The sequence below is a fragment of the Gopherus evgoodei genome, chromosome 8 (assembly GCF_007399415.2).
Source record: "Gopherus evgoodei ecotype Sinaloan lineage chromosome 8, rGopEvg1_v1.p, whole genome shotgun sequence".
In the NCBI taxonomy this organism is placed as follows: Eukaryota; Metazoa; Chordata; order Testudines; family Testudinidae; genus Gopherus; species Gopherus evgoodei.
In genome coordinates this window covers 94,704,341-94,729,299 of record NC_044329.1, presented here as the reverse complement: position 1 = coordinate 94,729,299, position 24,959 = coordinate 94,704,341, and the positions used below count along the sequence as shown (strand labels likewise).

The 24,959-nt window shown below is 44.4% G+C and overlaps 1 protein-coding gene and 1 long non-coding RNA gene across 2 annotated transcripts in view; one reads left to right on the top strand and one right to left on the bottom strand.

Moving 5' to 3' along the window:
- Positions 1–10,353: 10,353 nt before the first annotated feature.
- Positions 10,354–24,959, top strand: part of RAVER2 (ribonucleoprotein, PTB binding 2) — a 78,712-nt gene continuing 64,106 nt past the window's right edge. The window contains exon 1 of the mRNA XM_030574085.1: positions 10,354–10,554. Within this exon, the coding sequence (XP_030429945.1) occupies positions 10,354–10,554 (201 nt within the window). The remainder of the gene's footprint in view (positions 10,555–24,959) is intronic.
- Positions 23,866–24,671, bottom strand: LOC115656868. Its single transcript, XR_004001771.1, has 2 exons — positions 24,631–24,671; positions 23,866–23,934 (listed from the first exon to the last, which is right to left on the bottom strand). It is a non-coding gene; the product is annotated as an uncharacterized LOC115656868 (long non-coding RNA).

Below are 24,959 nucleotides of genomic sequence, written 5' to 3'. Positions count from 1 at the left end.
ACTTGTTGAGGCATTATTTCTAACCACTGAATAGTTGTGCTGTACCATCATTAACAGCTACCAATTGCCAGTCAATAAGTGGATTTTCAGTTGTAGGCAAAGCCCATATCTACACTAGCATAACCCCATAGTGTAGACCAGGCCTAGAACAATGGAAGGGATTTTTCTATTGCTGTAGGAACACCACATCCCCAAAGCAACACTAGCTGGGTTGATGAAAGCATTCTTCCATCAACATAGCCACATCTAGGCCAGGGGTTAGGTTGGCATAGTTACAGCAAACACCCCTGAGTGCCATAGCTACATTGATCTACATTTTAAGTGTAAACCGGGCCAGGATGACTCCGATGAACATTTTGTGTGTCAGTTTTTAACATGCCTTAGCATTGTTATGGAGGTAAGTGCAACAGTTCAGAAATATCTGAATTTGGTCATATATTGAAATACACCAAGAATATTTAGTGTCATTACATATGTTATGTAGACATATGTTATGTACAAGCAAAGAGAAAGTGGACATTTGTTGACTGCATCTCTGCTTGAATCATGCAACTTGGTGTCTTGGAAACAATCTGGTGCTACCCAGATGGCCACTGTCAGACAGGACACTTAACTAGATGGATCTGAAATCTGACCCAATATTGCAATTCCTATGTTCCTAAGTACTTTGAGAACTAAACATTAATTGAAGTATCTTCTGTATTCAGATAAGTCTAACAGTTAAGCACACACACTCATCAATCCATAATGCCTGACTCTATCAAAACTTCAGTCTAAGTGTCTGGAATTATTCTGATTGCTAATCATCGAGCTTATAATCATGTACATCATAGACAGCAGACCCTGCAGACTGGAGATTATGCAACAGATTCAGATTTTTTATTTCAGGTTTTTATTTTATCATCAAAATGAATAACTCAGTAGCTGTTACCCTTGTGGTGTTTCATTTGATATTAAATCATTGCCCCCAAATCTTTTTATTTTCATTGTGCTTCAGAATTTGATATTGAAAATGCAAACTATATTTAGCACCTATAGTAGCTGTTGGAACCAATTTATGTTTGTGAGATAAATATGTTGGGTGGATACTTAAATGGTCAGCACTGAATTCATTAATATGTTGACAATAACATGTAAATCTTTATTTCAAAACTATACCCCATTGAGATGGAAGAGGCAGCTCTTACCTCTGAGTTTATTCTTTCAAGCTGTATATGAAATCTGGAAAACACTTTTTAAAAATTGGTTTACACTCTTATTTGCATTAAGGAGGGCTAGAAACTTTTTTTAAATTAAAGTTTGCATTTTGCTGCAGTGGATGGATTCTGGACCCTGGTCATAGGAATGGTGGATTTCAATAATGAATAAAAATGTTCCAGAGTTCAAAAAATATGCAAAAGGGAGACATAAGCAAAGTAGCCATTTTCTGAAGGGTTTGCAGTTACATATTTCCGTCATCTCCTACTGCAGGGAGGGTGGTCTGGATTTTCCCAAATTCAGTGCATGGCTCTAAATCTTGGCTGTTACTATATCTACAGAAACACTAGTTCGTTTGCATCTCAGTATCATTAGAAATGTGTCCAGATGTCACTGAATTTTGGAGAAATTTGAATCCAGATACAAATTTTGTGGCTCAGATCCATCTCTAATTGGTGTTTAGGCAACAAATCTCATTATTATTTGTACAAAATGGAGATTTTAAGATAGCAAAGATTTAAAAATTTATATTTGATTTAAAATAGTAATAGCAAAAAAGAGGAAAAGTCAAAATTCAAGATTAAAATTTAGCAAAATGCAGTGTAGGGTCAATCCAAGGATCATGTCATGTCAATGTATAGTTGTATTCATGAGTGAGAGTGTCGGTGATCAATATGCTATATATATTTTTGGTGGTGTAAAAATACATTAAAGAACCAAATTACTTCCTACATTATGGGCCTATGAACACTTACAGTACAAGCCTATTTCTGTATTAGGCTGAATCGGAACACCCCAAAATTTAAGACAGTTCAGATGCAGATCTGAATCCTCAAATTTAGGAATATTCATATATAGGACTTTGATTACAGGTATGGCCCTGAACCAAATCCAGACAAGATGGGTCTGTTTCCCTTCTTGCCTACCAGGGTGTAATTCAATTGACTTCAGTGGAATTATTTCCAGTTTACACAAGGGTAAGTAAGAATGTAACTGTTTTAGGGCTGTAACTCTTTTATACTACTTTCAAAGTAACATAAGATAAATTGGAGAAAAGCACTCTTATTCTGGAATAAGCAAATCCACACGGGGATTTATACTGGTGTAACTACAGCAGTATAATTATAGTGGTATCACTATGCTGGGAAATTTAAGTGTGTAGACAAGCCCGTAGGGTTATAGGGAACTTATAGTTACAACAGGGATAATATCCAATGTTATACAAAATCCTTGGGAAAGATAAAATCTGCCAATGAAAAGTCTTAATTTCTTCAAATGAGGCAATTTTGCCAGACAAGGATTTTCATATCAACCATCAACTGAAATATTGATGCTAAGTACTATACCTGCAAATCAAGTACACAAACAAATCATGTGGCTGACTATTTAGGAAATGTATTTCTTGGACCATGAAAAAGTTGATAGCTCTACTAAAAGTACTGAAACACTTTAAAGATTCATTCCCAGATTAAGTTATCATTCAGTTGTGGCTTTGCTTTTTTATTTTTCAAGATACAAGCACCATATGGCAATGAAATAATCAGATTTTGAGAGCAGTTAAATTATTGAGCACACTAAGAATATTCTTACTTTTAGCAAATGGATTCTGTTTTAGTTAATTATATGTTATTGACAATTAATCCTCCCTATAATGATTACCTTCTCAACATTTGCTTACTTTATTGGCTTTTACATGGGCTGCAGGGTATTGGAATACAGGTAATGGAAGGTTAATGTGCCATGCTAAAAGAAATGGTTCAGAAACAGTATAGTTTTATTTCATTAGTGGAATAAAACTAATGTCAGAACCTATTGTACTATGAGATAAGGCTATCAATTTTTTTTCTTGTTTAGAGACATTTAAAGAGATAAAACTTACAAATAAAGATTAAGCAAGTATTAATTACTTTGATCATGTGAAGCTAGTTGTATTGACAGAAAGGACTATTAAATTATTATATGAACATTGCATTTTTCAAGTCTCATTCTATAAAGTGTTACATTCTCAGTAGAGATCCAGATTGAGTACTTGGATTCACACTTAGGGCCCAATCCAGCAAATACTTCTGCATGTAACTTTAACCATTGTACTACTCATCTGAGTAAAATGACTCACATGCATAAATCTTTGCTGGTTTGGGTATTGCTGTGGGTTGCCTGAAACTTAGTATTTTTATTAATATTTTTATTTAGCTATGTGCCTGAAGCAAAATCCCCCAAACCAAATCAAAACATTTCTTATTCTCTCACCTACATCAGTGTAACCCCCCATTGACAATGGAATTACTTCCCTTTTACACTAGTGCAAATAAGAGGAAATTATGTTACTTCTAGTCTCTAACAATGATTTTTGTTATGGAATTTCTATTATGAAGCAAAGAAAAGTCTTCTTGAAAGAAAGAAGGAGCCAAATTCCAGTACAACTCTGGTAAGGTTAAGGATCAGATATGAACAAGTTATCGGTGTGTCAACTGACTGATTAGTCCCAATAATTTATGGCCCCAAAATGCTTTGTTTATTAGGCCTAAGAAGTCTCTCAGTTGCATGGTTTGGTGCATCTGCCTGTCAAAGCTGAAATCCCGTATCCATTTACTGGTCTCTCTTTCAAGGAGATTGTATGCTCTGCTAATGTGAAGAAAGGAATAGAAACTAGAGGGATCTTGGGGCTTTTATTTCCTTATTAAATCCCCTATGACGTCAGTTAAAACACTTAACCTCTCTCTGGCCATGTCCACATGTACAGCACTGTAGCAGCATGTCTGGTGAAGACGCTCTGTGCTGATGCGAGAGCTCTCCTGTTGGCATAAAAAACCCACCTGTGCAAATGACAGAACATGAGCACTTATATCGGTGTAACTTATGGCGCTCAGAGGGGATGGTTTATTCACACTCCTAAGTGACATAAGTTATACCAACATAGGCCGTAGTGTAGCCATATTTTACTTATTTCAGATGAAAAACTACATAAAAAAAGCTGGACTTTACTGAAAGCCACATGCTGAACTGTGTAAATAAAGTACAGTAGGCCAAAACCTAGACCAAAACATTTATCAAAGCATCAGTAGTGTTACTATATAAGGTATTTATTAGACTCTCCCTCCGTCTGGAACATTGTTTGTTGCATTGGTCATGGCACAATAGGAAGGATATTAGTGGAGACAGGCTACAGCACAAAGGCAACAAAACGATAACAGGTCCCAATGATATAAAATGAGAGAGATCGGGGTGATTTCCGTTGGGTTGTATTTTTAAGGTGAAAACAGATTTTCAAGAGGAGGCAGAATAAACTTGGGAGAGAAATGTGTCACACTAGTGATGGTTTCAAGCATTTGGCAGTTATCTAATATAAGAATACAGGGGTAGCACAGTTTCATACAAAGCACCAGCTATGTGGTACAGGCTTATATTGTTAATGTTAGCGGATTTACAAATTGTTATTTTTATTACAATAGAACCTAGAGGCCTCAACCACTGATAGTAAAAGTTAATAAAAAAAGGAAATTAGAAAAATACTTTTCACATGACTATTCTGTTACCAGTTCAGTCCTTAATGGCGATAGATGCTCCAAGAAATTAAAAGTTTACAGTGTAGTGTTGCAGAAGATTTCAGTTCAGCAAAAAAGGCAAGCAAGAAAGCAATTAAAATGTTTTCTATTAGATTTGGTTAAAAAATTACAAAAATTCTTAACAAAAATGTTCTAAAAAATGTCTCATTTTTCAATTACTTCTAGCTTCACTAAAAAGGAGGTGATAGGTAACTTAGAAAATATACAGACTGATGTACCATAAAAATTAGAATGACCTGACACTTTCTGTTGGAGGCGGCATCTATCAAATGAGACATAGTGCCAAAAATTCAGATAATCTGAATTTACCATAGTCCCATAATACTTTACACAAGAATGGGAATGTTAAGAAGTGTGTCTTGGCCAAATGCCATCTTGGGTAATTATATTTTGCCTACCTAAAATCCTCCCTGCATTTTCAATAAGATACAGTATCCTTGCTAACTTACTGTCCTAAATTGTTGTATTACTCATGCTGTGAAGCAGCTGTCCCCCTACAAGTGATTCCATTTCAGTTGTTTCTGAGGGCATGTACATGGGGAATTGTGTATTATGGGGAAAAGTGGAAGACATGGCAAAGTGAGATCTTGAGTTACAGGATGCAGAATTTGAAAGGATATAGGGTGAAGCAGAATGCAGTGGTGTCCCAGAGATGTATATGGGGATCAAAGCAAATGTGCATGGGGTGAAACAAGTTTAAGTGCTGCTGGATCTTGGTGGAGCCAAGCACAGGGTGTAGATTTTATGGATGCAATAGCACTGGCTATATTTATCTCTGTACAAAATTCAGCTGCATCTGGCTTTTTACCCTTTTCTATGGAAGACCTAGGGAGAAAGAAAAATTTATAAGAGGAAAGGTCAATGGATTCCTGCTGTGAGGGAGTGTATTGTGTATGGAGGTTTGGAATACAGAAAGGGTGAAGTGATGTGCCAGCTGCATTGAATAGTTGGGGATAAAATTGGGGTGACAGGCTGTGTGCATAGAGGGAGTCCCAAGTGTGCAGTAGGTAGTGGGATGTAGTATGCTCACAGGGAGAAGAGGTTGGAATGTAGTAGGCTCCCAGGGAGAAGAGGTTCCAAGTGGGAATCCTGTAGAGCGGCATTCAGTGAGACTGGGGTGGCAAAGTAGAGATCCTGGGACCATGGGCTGGTGGTCAGCAGTGGAGCCCCAGGGTCAGTGGGTGATGGGGAATGAGGTGCACTGTGCAGGGGCCTGCAATACAATTGCAGGCTCAGGTGAATGAAGGAGTTTACCAGGAGGACGGGGGGGGGGGGCAGGATACAGTGATGTCACAAGCTCAGTCACTGTGTGCGGAGAGAGGGTACACTGAGGAGCAAGGCAGGGTACAGTGGAGTCCCAGACCCAGTGGGAGGAAGGTGGAAATTGGAGTCCCAGGCTCTGTAGGTGTGTGAGGGGGGTCTACTGGGAGCAGAGGGGATGCAGTGGGGTGCTTGGCTTGGTGTGCGGGAGGAGAAGGCGTCTACTGGGGGGCAGTGGGGTGGGTTGCCACAGTGGGATCCCAGGCTCAGTGGGGGTATGGGGAAGTGAAGGGGGCATAGTTTGTGGGGAGCAGTGGGGTCCCAGGGTCAGAGGGGATGGTTTTGAGGGGTACACAGGAAGCAGTGGGGTCCCAGTTTGGGGGATGAGTAGGGAACAGTGGGGTGTGGATGGCCTGGGAGTGAGGGTGCAGAGTGTACCAGGCTAGAGGGCAGAGATGTACAGGGGCAGGTTCAGGGGGACATGGGGGGGAGGAGGAGGAGGAGGGGCATCCCAGGCTGGGAGGAGTGGGCTGAGGGTGCATGGGGAGCTGCAGTGGTGGGAGGCTGAGAGATGTGCGGGGCAGAGAGTTATGGGAGCCGGTGCACAGGGAGTAGTGGCACCTCAGACTGGGAGGGGGGGTGAGTTTGGGTTCAAGGATGCATGCGGCTCAGAGTATATGGGGGGCACGAAGCAGTAGTGCCCCAGGCTTGGACTGTGGGTGGGTGAGTGGGCTAAGGGATGAGAGGGGGTTGGAGAGCAGTAGAGGGTGCGGAGCAGTGGTGCCCCAGGCTCGGGCTGTGGGTGGGTGAGTGGGCTAAGGGATGAGAGGGGGTTGGAGAGCAGTAGGGGGTGCGGAGCAGTGGTGCCCCAGGCTCAGGCTGTGGGATGCGAGGGGGTTGGAGAGCAGTAGGGGATTGGGTGCATGGGGGGCACGAAGCAGTGGTGCCCCGAGCTCCAGTGGTGGAGGCAGTGATTTCCCTACACCCCCCCTGAATTTCCCCAACACCCCCCCCAGTTTTGTGAGCTAGTTACCTACCAATTCGGTGACTGTTTGGAAATCTGAATTTAAACTGAAACATTAATACACACTTTAAAAGCTTATACAGTGTATGATAAAATATGTGTATCTGAAAAAGTATAATAGATTTGAAAAGTATGGACATAGACTAGCTTCCTTGCTTCCTTATACAGCTGTTTTTTATGATGCCAGTGCATTCATTTCGGTGATGTTGGCCAGCCTAGTAATTTCAAATGATGATTTGTAAGCAAAGTCTAAATGAGCTCTCCCTGACAGCTAGTGATGAGCTGGGGCTGCTGGGAAAGGCTTTAGGACCAGATTATATTTACATTCACACCTAATCTACCTAGGTATCCAGCAAACAGAGCTGTGTTGTCCAAGTGATAGATTTTGGCTGGGGTTGGGTTACAAACCACTTGAATGTGGGGGGAATGAGGGATGAAATGTTGTTCTTATTGTATGAGTAAAGGGCAGTAGAACTGTAGCCTGTGATGATTTGAAGACATCAAGAGAGAGGATGGGGACCTGTCCCTCTCCACTGTTTAAAGACAGAGCTGATTAGGCTCCATAGATAGTCTTTTGTTCTGTTAAGTGACCACTGCAGCTGAAATCACTGACAATCAGGTCTAAGTGCTTAGTCCTGTTGTGGGGACAGTGTTCCTGTGGGTACAGTGTTTTTGTGTAAGAGACAACCCAGACTGCACTAGCAGCGAGGTTCCCACACTGAGAGCTCAGCTGAAATCATTGAGAGCTGGTGGAACCTCAAGAGACCAACTCGCAGAGGTCACAGTGGCAGGTGGCAGCTGAAGGTGACTGTGCAGGGCCATTGGCAGGGCCGGCACCAGGCCCCAGCACACCAAGCGTATGCTTGGGGCAGCATGCTGCAGGGGGCACTCTGCCGGTTGCCGGGAGGGCGGCAGGCAGCTTCGGTGGACTTCCCACAGGCGTCCCTGTGGAGGGTCCTCTGGTCCCGCGGTTCCGGTGGAGCATCCGCAGGCAGAGCGCTCCCTGCGGCGTGCAGCCCTGCTTGGGGTGGCGAAATGGCTAGAGCCGGCCCTGGCCATTGGCAACAGAGTGGTGGAGTGAACGGTGGCACAACGAACAGACATGGCCAAAGCGAACAGTGAACAGCTGGAGGAACAAGCAAAGTACCTTCTTGTCCCCCACCTGAAAGGTGTACTCACGTGAAAGCACCTCTGAACTCTGAATCTCCACTGACCAAGGACAACACCGGTGAGTGGAGTGCGGTGGAGGGAAAAGTGAGGGGCATGTTAAATAAACATTTGTTTGTTGGACTATATTTTAGTCACTTTGCTCCAGAATGCTAGATTTGTGACTAGGAATGGAAACTTATATAATTATGTTTCCTAGTAGGCCAAGATTTTTAAAATGCATTATTTGCCAAGGTTGTTATCTCACATTGCTATCTTGGGAGGTCATTATATTGGGGAGTTTCTGTACTAAACATTTTTATTATTATAATTAATTTTTACATAAGAATGGTCAGACTGGGTCAGACCAATGGTCCATATAGCCCAGTACCCTGTCTTACAACAGTGGTCAAGGCCAGGTGCTTCAGAGGGAATGATCAGAACAGGTAATCATCAAGTGACCATCCCCTGTTGCCCATTCCCAGCTTCTGGCAAACAGGCTAGGGACACTCAGAGCATGGTATTGCATCCCTCCCTGTCCTGGCTAATAGCCACAGATGGACCTTTTCTCCAGGAATTTATCTAGTTCTTTTTATAATCCTATTATAGTTTTGGTCTTCACAGCATCACCTGGCAAAGAGTTCCCTGGGTTGACTTTATATTGTGTGAAGAAGTACTTCCTTTTGTTTTTTTAAAACCTGCTGCCTATTAATTTCATTGGGTGACTGCTAGTTCTTCTGTTATGTGAAGGATTAAATAAAATTTCCTTATTCACTTTCTTCGCACCAGTCAAGATTTTGTAGAACTCTATCATATCCCCGTTAGTCATCTCTTTTCTAAGCTGAAAATTCCCAGTCATTGTAATCTCTCCTCCTGTTTCATACCCCTGATCATTTTAGTTGCCCATCTCTGTACCTTTTCCAATTCCAATATATATATTTTTAGGATGGGTGACCATATCTGCACACAGTATTCAAGGTGTGGGCGTACCATGGATTTATATAGAGGCAATGTGATATTTTCTGTCTTATTATATATCCTTTTCTTAATGATTCCCAACATTGTTTGCTTTTGTGACTGCTGCTGCACATTGATTGAGTGGATGTTTTCAGAGAACTATCCACAATGACTCCAAGATCTCTTTCATGAGTGTTAACAACTAATTCAGATGCCATCATTTTGTATGCATAGTTGAGATTGCTTTCCCATGTGCATTACTTTGCATTTATCAACATTGAATTTAATTTGCCATTTTGTTGCCCAGTCACCCAGTTTTGTGAGATCCCTTTGTAGCTCTTCGCAGTCTGCCTGGGACTTAACTATCTTTAATAATTATGTATCATCTGCAATTTTTGCCACCTCACTGTTGACCCATTTTTCCAGATGAATATGTTGAACAGTACTGGTCCCAGTACTGACTCCTCAAGGATACCACTATTTATCATTCTCCATTCTGAAAACTGATAATTTATTCCTACCCTTTGTTTCCCATCTTTTAACCAGTTACTGATCCATGAGAGGACTGCCCGCTTATCCCATGATGGCTTACTTTTCAAAAGTCAATTTAAATTAAATACATTTGTTACTTGTTTTTTTTTTTAGAAATCTAGACCTGTTATGTGTTTTGGTGTAACTTGCATTTTCCTTATGTTAAATTTGCATAATCCTAACAAAACATTTACTTTATTCATATCTCTTTTATATATCTCATTGAACCTGACACCCCCCCACTTTCAATTCCTGGGGAAACCACTGGGTGGGGTGGACAAGCTGAGAAGGGATGCACGGGGGTCGCGGAGCAGTGGGGGGCAGGTGCACAGGGGGGAGGGAGGAGCAGTGGGGTGTGGGGAGCACGGGGACGAGGGGGAGCAATGGCAGGCGGGGAGCAGAGGAGCCCCAGGCTCAGGGTGTGTGTGGGGGGGTCTGAGGGGTTCACGGGAGGCGGGGTCTGAGGGGGGCTCGGAGCACTTGTGTCCGAGGCTCGGGGAGGCGAGCCGGGGTACCTGGCTCTGGTCCCCTCCCTGAGACCCGCGGACCCCACCCCCCCCGCTGCTGCAGCGGGCTGCCCCTCCCCGCCCCCGCTGGCCCGCCCGCCCCCTGCCCGGCTCCCTCCCCCTGCGGGCTCGCCGGCCAGGCGGGAGGTCTGTCTGTGGCTGCAAGATGGCGGCAGCAGCGGAGCCGGGCACGGAGCTGTCCGGGGCTCCGCGGGAGCCGGTGCTGGGGGCGCAGCTGGAGCGCGGCGGGAGGGCAGCGTCCCTCCGCCCGCCCGAGATCGCCATGCGGCTGGAGAGCGCCCGCCGGGAGCTCGGCAACAGGCGCAAGGTGCTGCTGAGAAACCTGCCCGAGGAGAGCAGCAGCCAGGTACCGCGGCGCCCCCGCTCCGGGCGTGGAGCCAGCCGGGCTGGGGGGACCACAGGGCAGGCAGGAGACGGCCGCCATTCCGGTGCCCGCCCAAAGGGGAGACCTGGAGAGGACCTGGAGAGCGGATCCTCGACATCACTGGGGTCCTCTGGGGTCCCGCTCCGAGCTCCCCCCCCACGCAGCGCCCCACGGGTGTCCCGCTCCGTGTCCCTCCCCACAGAGCACCCCATGAGGGTCCCGCTCCGACTGCCCCCGCATGCAGCACCCCATGGGGTTCCCGCTCCGAGTCCCCCCCCCCCCGCATGCAGCTCCCCACGGGTGTCCCGGTTCGACACCTCCACCGCACACAGCGCCCCTCGGGGGTCCCGCTCCGAACACCCCCCCCACACAGCACCCAGTGGGAGTCCCACTCTGAGCGCCCCCCGCACACAGCGCCCCTCGGGGGTCCCACTCCGAGCACCCCCTCCACAGCACCGAGTGGGAGTCCCACTCTGAGCCCCCCCCCGCACACAGCGCCCCATGGGGGTCCTGCGCCAACCCCCTCCCCGCATGCAGCACCCCATGGGGGTCCCGCTCCAAGCTCCCCCCCTGCATGCAGCTCCCCACGGGTGTCCCGGTTCGACACCTCCACTGCGCACAGTGCCCCTCGGGGGTCCCGCTCCGAGCACCCCCCACACACAGAGCACCCAGTGGGAGTCCCGCTCTGAGCCCCCACCCGCATACAGCACTTCTTGGGGGTCCCGCTCCGAGCCCTGCCCCCGCACACAGCGCCCCTCGGCAGTCCCGCTCCGAGCCCCCCCCCACACACAGCGCCCCACGGGGGTCCCGCTCCGAGCCCCCTCTGCACACAGCGCCCCCCGGGGGTCCCGCTCCGAGCTCCCGCTCCGCACACAGCACCCCACGGGGGTCCCGCTCCGAGCTACCCCCCTTGCACACAGAGCCCCCTCGGGGGTCCTGCTCCGAACTTCCCCCCCTCGCACACAGTGCCCCTTGGGGGTCCCGCTCCGAGTCCTTCCTCTGCCCCCACTTTCAGCTCCCCACAGGATCCTGCCAAGCCCCCTTCCTCCCAGCATATGGCATCCCATAGGATAAGAACATAGGAATGGCTATGCTCAGTTAGACCAAGGTTTATCTAACCCAGTACCTATCTATCCTGTTTTCTGACATGGCTAGTGCTAGATCCTTCAGAGGGAATGACAGAATAGGGCAGCAATTTACTGAGTGATCCATCCTGTCATCCAGTCCCAGCTTCTGGTAGTCAGAGGTTTAGGAACATCTAGAGCAGCGGTTCACTTAACTGTGGGTTGGGACCCTGTTTTAATGGGGTTGCTAGGGCTGGCCTTAAGCTTACTGGGGCCTGGGGCTAAAGCTGAAGACCTGGGTGACAGAGCTCAGGCTTCAGCTTTGGCCCAGGTTGTGGCAGGGCTCAGGTTACAGGCCCCCACCCAGGACTGAAGCCTTGCGCTTTGGCTTTGCGGAGCTCAGGCTTCAGTCCTCCCTCCTGGGGTCATGTAGTAATTTTTGTTGTCAGAAGGGGGTTGCAGTGCAATGAAGTTTGAGAATCCCTGATCTAGAGCATGGAGTTATGTTCCTGACGGTCTTGGTTAATAGCCATCAGTTGTCTTCCAAGAATTTACATAATTCTTTTTTCAACCCAGTTATGCTTTTGACCTTCACAACATTCTCTGGGAGTTTCACACGTAGACTGGGCATTGTGTGAAAAAGGGTTTTTTTATGTTTGTTTTAAACCTGGTGCCTATTAATTTCAGTCCTGTTTCATGTATTATGTGAAGGGGTAAATAATGCTTCCCTATTCACTTTCTCCATTCATGTTTTTATAGACCTCTGTTTCCCCCTTAATAGTCTCTTTTCTAAGACGAACATTCCCAGTCTTTTTAATCTTTCCTTGCGTGAAGCTGTTCTGTAATCCCAAACATTTTTGTTGCCCTTCTCTGTACTTTTTCCAATTCTAATCTATCTTTTTTGAGATGGAGCGACTATGACTGCAAGCAATATCCAAGGTATGGGCATATCATGGATTTATATAGTGGCATGATGATATTTTCTGTCTTGCCATCTATCTCTGTCCTGATGGTTCCTAACATTGTTAGCTTTTTTGACTGCTACTGCACACTGAGGAGATGTTTTCAGAGAATTATCCACAATGACAACAAGATCTCTTTCTTGATGGGAAATGGGTAATTTAGGCCCCATCGTTTTGTATGTATAGTTGAGATTGTTTTCCAATGTGTATTACTTTGCATTTACCAACATTGAATATCATCTGCCATTTTGTTGCCCAATCTCACTTTTGTGAGATCCCTTTGTGACTCTTTGCAGTTAGTTTTGGACCTAACTCTTGAGTAATTTTGTATCATCTGCAACTTTGCCACCTTACTGTTTACCCCTTTTTCCAGATCACTTACGAATCGTTTGAACTGCATTGGTCCCAGTACAGGTTGTTGGAGGACTGTGCTATTTACCTGTCTCCACTGTGAAAACTGATCATTTATTCCTATCCTTTGTTTCCTATCTTTTAACCTATTGCTGATCCATGAGAGGACCTCTTTCCTATTCTATAACTGCCTGTTTTGCTCAAGAGCCTTTAGGGAAGGACCTTGTCAAAGGCTTTCTGAAAGTGCATCACCTTAACCACTCAGCCACCTCAGCGTACACGGTATCACTGTGTTACTCTTATTCAAGTTTGTTGACCATCAAAGAATTCTAATAGATTAGTGAGGCACGGTTTCCCTTTACAAAAGCCATGTTGACTCTTTTCCAAAATATCGTATTCATCTATGTATCTGATAATTCTGTTCTTCACTAGTTTCAGCTAGTTTGCCTGGTATTGAAGTTAGGCTTACCAGCCTGTACTTGGCAGGATCACCTCTTTTTAAAAAATCAGCGTTACATTGGTCATCTGATACAGAGTCTTGCTTAAGTGATATAGGGCCCTTCGTTTTCAGATTTTATCTTATTCAGCATTTCCCAGGAATTTATCAGTGTTTATTACCACAACAACAACAAAACGTGAAAATCAGTGCAGAAAACTATTAATGATTTTTCTGGGTAAATATTGGAGTTTATTTTGGTGGACGGAAAGACAGGAGAAAAAAGTATTCAGTAGACTAAGGGCTTGGCTACACGTGAAACTTCAAAGCGCAGCGCTTTGAAGTGTGTGTGTGGTTGCAGCGCCAACGCTGGGAGAGAGCTCTTCCAACGCTGCACATACTCCACCTTCTCATGGGGATTAGCTTGCAGCGCTGTATCTTGCAGCGCTCGCGGGGTGTTTTTTTCACAATCCTGAGCGAGAAAGTTGCAGTGCTGTAAAGCGCCAGTGTAGCCAAGGCCTAATGCACTGAATACTGTTCATCAGTGTGGTTTGCTTCAGAACTAAAACAGAACTCAACACAATGCCACCTGAGTTTAAGAAAACAATATATCGCTGATCTCCAAATAAAACTTTTCATTTGAATAAACAGTTTACTGTTGTAGACACAGAACCTATAAATATTTACATTTAATAATTGAGGCACACCATTTGCAGCGCATGCACTCATCTTCATCCTTTTCTCTTTAAAAAAAAACAAAAAACTTTTGAGTACTTCCTTGTGTTCTGAAACATATTCTGATACTTCTCATTTCAGTGTGTCAAATCTTTAAACTATTATCTGCTAACAGCTTGAAATATGTATGGGCTGTGCGTGAGATTCATCAGTACGTTCAGATGCGCACACAGCTTGTGTGTGTGTGTTTGTTTATTGTGTCCCTCTTTTAGACTAATATATAACCTCACTTCAACAACCAGCTTTGCCTATACGGACAGACTAATGTATTATTGTAATACATATATCTCATGGAATGTTTTGTATTTTCTTAATAAAATGTTATTTTTTTATATATTTGCATGATACAAAAGTAGAGTGAAAATCTGAAAAAAAACCATGAATGCTACTTTCTGTAAAACCAGGATTTTTTTATTTTTTTTTGTAAAAAATTATTTAAACTGAAAATGAAGGGGCTTAGTTACATACCATAATGAGTAGTTCTGCAATTTCCTATCTGAGTTCTTTCAGAAATCTTGGGTGAATGCCATCTGATCCCAACGACTTATTACTGTCTATTTTATCCGTTTATTCCAAAACATCTTGTGTTGACGCCTCAGTCTGGAACAGTTCCTCAGAATTGTTATCTAAAAAAATAGTTCAGATGTAGCAGAACCTCCCTCACATCTTGTGCAGTGAAAACCAATGTAAAAATTTCATTTTTCATCTGATCAAGAACTTTGTCAGCTCTCCAACACCACATTCTACAAGCCATTACCCTCTGATACCACTGAAGATTACCAGAAGAAACTACACCATCTGCTCAAGAAACTTCCTGAAAAAGCACAAGAGCAAATCCGGACAGACACACCCCTAGAACCCCCGAGCAGGGGTATTCTATCTGCTACCCAAGATCCATAAATCTGGAAATCCTGGACGGCCCATCATCTTAGGCATTGGCACCCTGATAGCAGGATTGTCTGGCTATGTAGACTCCCTCCTCAGGCCCTACTCTACCAGCACTCCTAGCTATCTTCGAGACACCATTGACTTCCTGAGGAAACTACAATCCATGGGTGATCTTCCTGAAAACACCATCCTAGCCACTATGGATGTAGAAGCCTCTACACCAACATTCCACACAAAGATGGACTACAAGCCATCAGGAACAGTATCCCCGATAATGTCACGGCAAACCTGGTGGCAGAACTTTGTGACTTTGTCCTCACCCACAACTATTTCATATTTGGGGACAACGTATACCTTCAAATCAGCGGCACTGATATGGGTACCCGCATGGCCCCACACTATGCCAACATTTTTATGGCTGACTTAGAACAATGCTTCCTCAGCTCTTGTCCCCTAACAGCCCTGCTCTACTTGCGCTACATTGATGACGTCTTCATCATCTGGACCCATGGAAAAGAAGTCCTTGAGGAATTCCACCATGATTTCAACAATTTTCACCTCACCATCAACCTCAGCCTGGACCAGTCCACACAAGAGATCCACTTCCTGGACACTACAGTGCTAATAAGCAACGGTCACGTAAACACCACCATATACCGGAAACCTACTGACTGCAATACTTACCTACATGCCTCCAGCTTTCATCCAGACCACACCACACGATCCATTGTCTACAGCCAACCTCTGATACAGTCGCATTTGTTCCAACCCCTCAGACAGAGACAAACACTTGCAAGATCTCTGTCAAGCGTTCTTACAACTACAGTACCCACCTGTCGAAGTGAAGAAACAGACTGACAGAGCCAGAAGAATACCCAGAAGTCACCTACTACAGGACAGACCCAACAAAAAAGTAACAGAATGATACTAGCCGTCACCTTCAGCCCCCAACTAAAACCTCTCCGGCGCATCATCAAGGATCTACAACCTATCCTAAAGGACAATTCATCACTCTCACAGATCTTGGGAGACAGGCCAGTCCTTGCTTACAGACAGCTCCCCAACCTGAAGCAAATACTCACCAGCAACCACAGACCACACAACAAAAACACTAACCCAGGAAACTATCCTTGCAACAAAGTCTGTTGCCAACTCTGTCCACATATCTATTCAGGGGACACCATCATAGGACCTAATCACATCAGCCACACTGTCAGAGGCTCATTCACTTGCACGTCTACCAATGTGATCTATGCTATCATGTGCCAGCAATGTCCCTCTGCCATGTACATTGGCCGAAACGGACAGTATCTAAGTAAAAGAATAAATGGACACAAATCAGACGTCAAGAATTATAACATTCAAAAACCAGTTGAAGAACACTTCAGTGTCTCTGGTCACTCAAATACAGACCTAAAAGTCACAATATTACAACAGAAACTTCAAAAACAGACTCCGACCAGAGACTGCTCAATTGGAATTAAATTTGCATACTGGACACCATTAAATTAGTCCTGAATACAGACTGGAAGTGGATGGGTCATTACACAAAGTAAAACTACTTCCCATGTTTATCCCCCAACTTCCCCCCTCCCCCGCAGTTCCTCACACCTTCTTTTCAACTGCTGCAAGTGGACCATTTTGATTACCACTACAAAAAGTTTTTTTCTCTATTGCTGATAATATCTCACCATAACAGATCACTCTCCTTATAGTGTGTATGGTAACACCCATTGTTTCATGTTCTCTGTGTGTGTGTGTGTATATATATCTTCCTACTGTATTTTCCTCTCCATGCATCTGATGAAGTGGGCTGTAGTCCATGAAAGCTTATGCTCAAATAAAATTTTTAGTCTCTAAGGTGCCAAAAGTACTCCTGTTCTTTTTGTCTTCCTGGAGTGCCTTTTCAGCAACTTGATGGTCCAGTGGCCCCACTGATTGTTTGGCAGGCTTCCTTTTTGTGATGTACTTAAAAAATATTTGCTGTTAGGTTTTTGTGTCTTTTGCTAGTTGCTTTTCAAATTCTTTTTTGGTCTTCCTAATTATACTTTTACACTTGACTTGTGAGAGTTTATGTTCCTTTCTGTTGTCCTTAGTAGGATTTGACATCCAATTTTTAAAGGATGTCTTTTTGTCTCCAACTGCCTCTTTACACTGTTGTTTAGCTAGGATGGCACTCTTTGGTCCTCTTATTGTTTTTATTTTATGTGGGGTAAGCAAATAGTTTGAGGCTCAATTATAGTGTTTTTAAAAAGTTTCCATGCATCTTCCAGTCAATTCACTCTTTGTGACTGTTCCCTTTAATTTTCATTTAAGTACCTTCCTCGTTTTTGTGTAGTTCCCTTTTTTGAAGTTAAATTTCCTGGGCTGGGTTTCTTTGGTGTTCCCCCCTTGAAAGGATGTTAAATTTAATTACATTGTGGTCATTATTACCGAGAGCTGCAGCTATATTCAACTCTTGGATCAGATCCAGTGTCCCACTAAATCAAGGACTAAATGAAGAATTATCTGTCCCTTTGTGGATTCCAGGACAAGCTACTCCAAAAATCAGTCATTTATGGTGTCTAGAAATGTTATTTCTGCATCCCATCTTGAGGTGACAGGTTCCCAGCAAATATGGGGATAGTTGAAATCTCCCATTATTATTGGGGTTTTTGATTTTGTTGCCCCTCTAATTTCCATGAGCATTTTACAGTCACTGACATCATCCTTGTCAGGTGACTGATAGTATATTCCAACTGCTATATTCTTATTTAAGCATGGACTTTCTATCCATACTGATATTATGCTTCAGTTTTATTCATTTAAGATTTTTATTATATTTGACTTTATGTTTTCTTTAACATATAGTGGCACTCCCCAGCCAGCGTGGCCTAACATTCCTGTATTTTTTGTACCCTGGTATTACCATGTCCCATTGCTTATCATTCCACCAACTTTCTGTGATGCATATTGTGTCAATATCCTCATTTAATACCAGGCACTCAAATTCACCCGTCTTAGTATTTAGGCTTCTTGCATTTGTAAATAAGCACTTATAACTTTTGCCAGTATATAGTTGTCTGCCTTCATGTGGTATTGCTGAATGGGGCTCTTTTTCATTGACTGTTTCTCTTTAGTTCTTATCTGTACTTTATCAACTTCTATCCTTTCCTGTTTACTAGGATATAAACTAGCCCCTTAGACACATCCCTTAGGGGATGATTTATTAATCTGAACCATGTGCACCTCAACACCTGTCAGCTTTCCCTCAGCCCTTAGTTTAAAAACTCCTCAAACATTTTCAATTTTACATGCCAACAACCTGGTTTTGGTTTGGTTTAGGTGGAGCCCATTCTTCCTCTATAGGCTCTTCCTTTCCCAAAAGGTTCCCCAGTTCCTAATAAACGTAAATCCCTCTTTGAACACCATTGTCTCATCCACACAATGACACCCTGCAGTTCTGCCTGTCTGACTGGCTCTGCATTTGGAACTAGACCAGGGGTAGGCAACCTATGGCACGCGTGCCAAAAGGCGGCATGCGAGCTGATTTTCAGTGGCACTCACACTACCCGGGTCCTGGCCACCAGTCCGGGGGGCTCTGCATTTAAATTTAATTTTAAATGAAGCTTCTTAAACATTTTAGAAACCTTATTTACTTTACATACAACAATAGTTTAGTTATATATTATAGACTTATAGAAAGAGACCTTCTAAAAATGTTAAAATATATTACTGGCACGCAAAACCTTAAATTAGAGTGAATAAATGAAGACTCAGCACACCACTTCTGAAAGGTTGCTGATCCCTGAACTAGACACATTTCAGAGAATGCTACTATGGAGGTTCTGGACTTTAATCTCTTACCTCGTAGCCTAAATTTGCCCTCCAGGACCTCTCTCCTACCTTTCCTTTGTCATTGGTACCTGCATATATACCACAACCACCAGCTCCTCCCCAGCACTGCACATAGGTCTGTCTAGATGTCTCGAAAGGTCTGCAACCTTTGCACACAGCAGGCAATTCACCATGCGGTTCATCGCACACCCAGCTCTCTATATTTCTAATGATCAAATCCCCGTTACTATTACCTGTCTCTGACTAATAACAGGGGCCCCATCCACAGACATGCCAGTTGTCCACAAGGCAAGTAATCATACATGCTGCATTCCATGCAATAAACTGGGTAGCCCCACTCTGCTGCTGGACTTATGCCTGCATTCTTTTTACTCTTGAAGGTTTGTGTGTGTGTGTGTGAGTTGTTCCTCTGAATGCTAAATTTGGTGGCTACTCTGAACTGTTTCTCACACTGTTATTCATTTAAAATGCTATTAATGTAATTAAAATTTATTTTAAAAAGATCTTCAAAATAAGGGTTTTTATTTTTGAATTTGCAATAGCAAGAAATACTATTTTTGTCTTTGGGCATTTTCTTTGTCCATTTCATTGGGGCTTTATTACTGCTTTTTGGGAGTCCAAGGATTTGCATGTTATATTGTAAGCAGTATACCATTATGTGGATGTTTAACAGTACAGTACCATGGATATAATTTGGCTATAGGATATATAAGAAGTCTCTGACTATACCAGGAGCCTTTTTTTTTTCCCCAAGGTTGCCATATTTGTTTCTGAAGACTGAGAAATGTAGTCCACTCACAAGTTAACAGTTAAGCCTTGAAACCCAAAGGAAAACTACACAAGTCATTGGAAGCTCATCGTGTTGTACACTTTTGCTTCCTGAGGCAAAACTTGAAAATTAGCATAATCAGTATGCCAGCAGTTGAATTACGTGATACTGTGACCACTCACTGTCAGAAACCAATGTATTTGAAAATACAGGCTTCAAAACAAACATCACTTACAGGAGGGGTCTCAAACTCAATTTACCTTAGTGCCAGTCCTCAAATCCTCCCAGCTGGCCAATAATGTCACTGAAGATGTGTTCAGAAAAGAAAACATTTATACTGTATTCAGATTTCTTAGGAATAATAAAACTTTCATACAACTTTATTCAATTCTTTGCCTGCCAGATTTTTAGGGTTTGCCAGACACTTGGCAGTCCTTCAATTCAGTCAGTTTGTTGATGTTTGGCCTCAGTGACTGAGCAGTTGAAACCTTCAGGATTGCAGCAAGGTGTGCATCAGATAATTGTGTTCAGTTTTTTTGACTTGTTTATATTCATTGTGGAAAAAAGTGACCCTGCCTCCATGGCTGACTCTGCCCGGCAACTAATGATGCTGCCCCCATGGCTGACTCTGCCTGGCGACTAGTGATAATAGTAACTCTGTCCCTCTCCCCCTGCCAATGGGAGCTGCGAGGGGCAGCGCCTGCAGCGGACATTGCCAGCAGCATGTCTGCGTGCGTCTCTCCTCCGCAGGGCACAATGAGGAAGTTCTTATGCCGCAGATGGCCTGCAGGCCAGGACTAATGCACATAACTGAAAATGTATTTTAAAAGCAAAGCATCTGTATTTTTTAAACCAGTTATCAGTATGAGGTATCATTGACCAGAATCAATACTTGGTGGCTTCTGCTCGTTTGGGATATTCAAACAGCCCTCAATAGTTAAGATTTTGTAGAATGAAAACTTCCATTAACAATTATTCTAGCGTTTATGGTAGCGAAGAAAACATTTCAAATGTGAGCAGAGCATAATCTATGAGGAATTGGTTTCCTGAGTCTGCAGAGGGCCTGAAAAATGAGTTCTGAGATGTAAATTCCTCCACTTCCTGTAAACAGGTGTGTTGACTCTTGAACCTAATAATGATAATGCAATAATCATATATTTAAATAATTTAGTTGAATAACTGTGCACCTAATTTATATTTAAATAATTTAGTTGAATAACTGTGCACAGTTGTTTGCAGTACATAAATCAGATCACAGCACATATGAATAGACAAATGGCAGAAATAGTAATTGTCCTACATTCCCTGAATTTTCTCACATCGAATGTAGAAATAACGTTACTAACTACAAGTATGTTCACTGTATAAGGATCTATATTGTCCATTTTTGCAGAACCTCCCATTCTTATCAGTAAAGCTCTGCTGTAGATCAAAGCTAGTATGTTTCTGACTTATTACACCACAAATAGTTATGCTAGTATAAATAGGGGATAACATTACTGGTTTATTACCAGTTCTTTGCTTCAGTCAGCCACAGCATGCACTGTATTGCTAACATCCATTTCTGTGTGGTTATCTCAAAAAAATCGGTACTGTATGAATGGGTGTGTCATCCAATAAAATACAGCTGGCAGGTGTACAGAAGGATGTGGGTAAATTAGTTCAAACTGCTATTGCTTGATTAGGCAAACAGTACCACAAGAAGATAATGACATTGAAGGTTTTATTGACAAGTATGACACACTGGGAATTTTTAAAAACATTTTTATGGTGCTTACATATGTCTCAGTTTCCCTCTATTTTGCATCGCCACCCAGTGGAGGCAAAACACTGTTCCAACACTGCAGGAGACAGGCGGGTGTGTCACCCCACTGTCGGGGTGGAATGACTGGGTTGTTAAAGAACTGGTTGAAACCAGCTTAAATCAACAGAGGATCCAGAAAGACAATGAGAACCCTCAACGACTGAACTATCAACATCGAACAGCAGGAAATCCTGGCAGGCAGAATATGTGCACTGAGCTGGAGGACAAAGGAGGACGAAAAGTTGTCTGGGGGCTTGGCTACACTTGCAGTTGTGCAGCGCTGGGAGTTAAACAGCTGTCTTCATACAGCTGTGTAGGGAAAGCACTGCAGTGTGGCCACATTCGCAGCATTTGCAGTGCTGTTGGGAGTGGTGCATTGTGGGCAGCTATCCCACAGAGCACCTCATCCCATTTTGGCACCGTGGGTTGTGGGAAGGGGACGGAAGGGTGCAGGTCATTCCACTTCCTGTCCCAATGCCCAGTGGTGCATCGCTTCACATCCCAGCAGTCACTGTTTTTCCGTCCACATTTGGCGCCATTGTGAGTCTCCCAGCGGTTTCTGTGCAGCACGATTTCTGTGGGAAATGGAGCCCGAGCTGCTGAGGACTTTGCTGATGAGTGTCGCCAGCACATCACGGTTGGCAGTTGAGCTATTCCTTCAGCTCCAAAGTGACAGTGAGGAGTCTGACGATATCGATTCGCCTGGCGTGTATGACACTAAAGTGCTTTTGGCATTAATGGAAATGCTCAGCACCATGGAACGCTGTTTTTGGGCTCAGGAAACAAGCACTGAGTGGTGGGATCACATCATCATGGAAATATGGGATGACGAGCAGTGGCTGCAGAACGTTCGGATGAGAAAAGCCACTTTCATGGGACTGTGTGAGAAGCTCGCCCCCACCCTGCGGCGCAAGGACACGAGATTGAGAGCTGCCCTGTCATGGAGAAGTGGGTGGCTATTGCAATCTGGAAGCTGGCAACTCCAGACAGCTACCGAGCAGTCGGGAACCAGTTTGGAGTGGGAAAGTCGACCGTTGGAATCGTGTTGATGCAAGTTTGCAGGGCCATTAATCGCATCCTGCTAAGAAGAACCGTGACTCTGGGGAACGTGCAGAACATTCTGGATGGCTTTGCACAAATGAGTTTCCCTAACTGTGGAGGGGCTATAGATGGGCCGCATATTCCTATTCTGGCACCACCCCACCTAGCATCCAAGTACATTAATCAGAAGGGGTATTTCTCTATGGTTCTCCAGGCGCATTTACACAGGCTGGCCTGGAAAGGTGCATGATGCATGCATCTTTCGGAACAGTGGCCTGTTCAGGAAGCTGCAGGCCGGGACTTTTTTCCCAGACCAGAAGATCACAGTAGGGGACGTCGAAATGCCCATTGTGATCCCTGGAGACCCTGCTTACCCGTTAATGCCTTGGCTCATGAAACCGTATACAGGGAAGCTTGACAGGAGCAAGGACTGGTTCAACTACAGGCTGAGCCAGTGCAGAATGACTGTGGAGTGTGCTTTTGGCCGTTTAAAAGGGCTCTGGCGTTCTCTTTATGGGAAGCTAGACTTGGGGGAAAGCAGCATCCCTGCGGTTATATCCACGTGCTGTACCCTCCATAATATTTGTGAAGGGAAGGGTGAAACATTCAGTCAGGAATGGACCTCCGAGGTTCAACGCCTGGAGGCTGAATTTGCACAGCCAGAGAGCAGAGCTACTAGAGAGGCCCAGCACAGGGCTACAAGGATTAGGGATGCCTTGAGGGAGGAATTTGAGGCTGAAAGCCAACAGTAATGTTTGGTGCCTTGCACGGGAGTGAAGTGCAGTGGTTACAATGATTTGCAGTGTCTTTTTTTTTTTCCTGGGCTACGATATCTTACACTTTCTGCAATAAAGAAAACTGTTTTGAAAGCCACAAATTCATTTATTGAAAAGAAAATAACTAAAAGGGCAGGGGGGTGGGGTGATGAACTATACAGTCAGAGGTTTGAATATGTCCTGTCTGGAATGCTGTGCAATGACTGCTGCACTTCAGGATGAAAATGCTGCATGGTGATGGGGGTTGAGTGCAAAGAGTAAGGGTCGTAGTTCTCAGGGCTGGTAGATGAACGTACAGGTGTTGGGGGCAGCTGCTGGTGGTAATAACCTGGATTCTGGAGAAGGGGTTTTTGAGCTGACATTGAGGCACAAAGGAAAGAGCTTTGGGACTGGGGGGGTAGGGGCTGCACGGTAGTGCTCTGCCTGCATGGCTTCGAGTGACTGGATACAGTCCATTTGGCGTGTCAGGATGCTTATCAGCTGCTTCGTGCTTTTCTTCTTAGCTACTGCCTTTCTCCTGCTTTCTCTTTCCCTCCAGCACTGCATTTTTTCCCTCCAGTCCTGGAGTTTTTTACTGTCTCTGGCAGACTGATTCATAACTGCTTTCACCCATATCTTCTTTGCTTTTTCGTGGCTTCTTTCTCAGGTTTTGTAGCCTTTCAGCAGTCTCTGATCCAGCCAGTGGGGTATTCAAGGACACTTTTATTAGAAAGACAAAAATTGAAACATTTGACAGAGAGGCAGCATTGTGTATAATCACATTGAAGGAGTTTACAGTCTCACTTTAGCATACTTTCCACATACCAACCAGAGCACAGAGAACACACAGCAGCGAAGAAATGGTGAGTAACGGGGAATGAGTGCAGGAGTTAATTAATCCTGGAAGATATCTCGCTGCTGCGGGTCATCTGGGAAGGGGTACTGATTGAGTCAGGGCTGTACTGGGGTTTCATTGCATTGGGGAAAGCAAAGTGCTGCAGGGGGACCCACACTGAACAGTATCCCAATGTTTTCCACAGGAGTTAATCCTGGAAGATATCTCGCTGCTGTGAGTCACCTGGGAAGATTGGGAGGGTCTTCTACAGCAATGCGGATTCCGTCCTGGCCCCTATGCAGCTTGCCTGTGTGCAGCAATGGTCCCCCCACCCCTCGCGGCACAGTGGCGCGGATGCGTTAGCCTGACTGGGACAAGGACCACAGTGGCTCTCTCTATAAACTTGCACAAGCGCATTGCCCACGCTCTGGCAGAAACTTTTGAAGAGATTACCGAGGCCAATTACCGCGATGTGATAGACCACATCAATGGGCTATTCCACATCTAGGCATGCATGCATGCAGCCATAACCCCCTCTCCTCTTCCGAAACATTTCCATCCTGAAAATAAAAGCTGCTTACCGGGAACCCGCTCCTCTGCTTCTCCTTCACCAAATTCCAGCTGCTGCGACTGGCTACCTTCCTCCTGGCTTGAGAAGACCTCCTGGCTGCATGCCTCCTGGGACTCCAGGGTGTCTCCCCCCACCCCAGTACCCTCACTCTCAGTTTCCTCCCCGCCCCCTGCTCTGAACTGTCCATCGTGGTCCTCGGATTGGCAGTGGGGTCACCCCCAAGTATTGTGTCCAGCTTCTTGTAAAAATGGCAGGTCGTGGGGGCAGCACCTGAGTGGCGGTTTCTCTCACGGGCTTTGCAATAGGCACTCCGCAGCTCCTTTATTTTAACCCTGCACT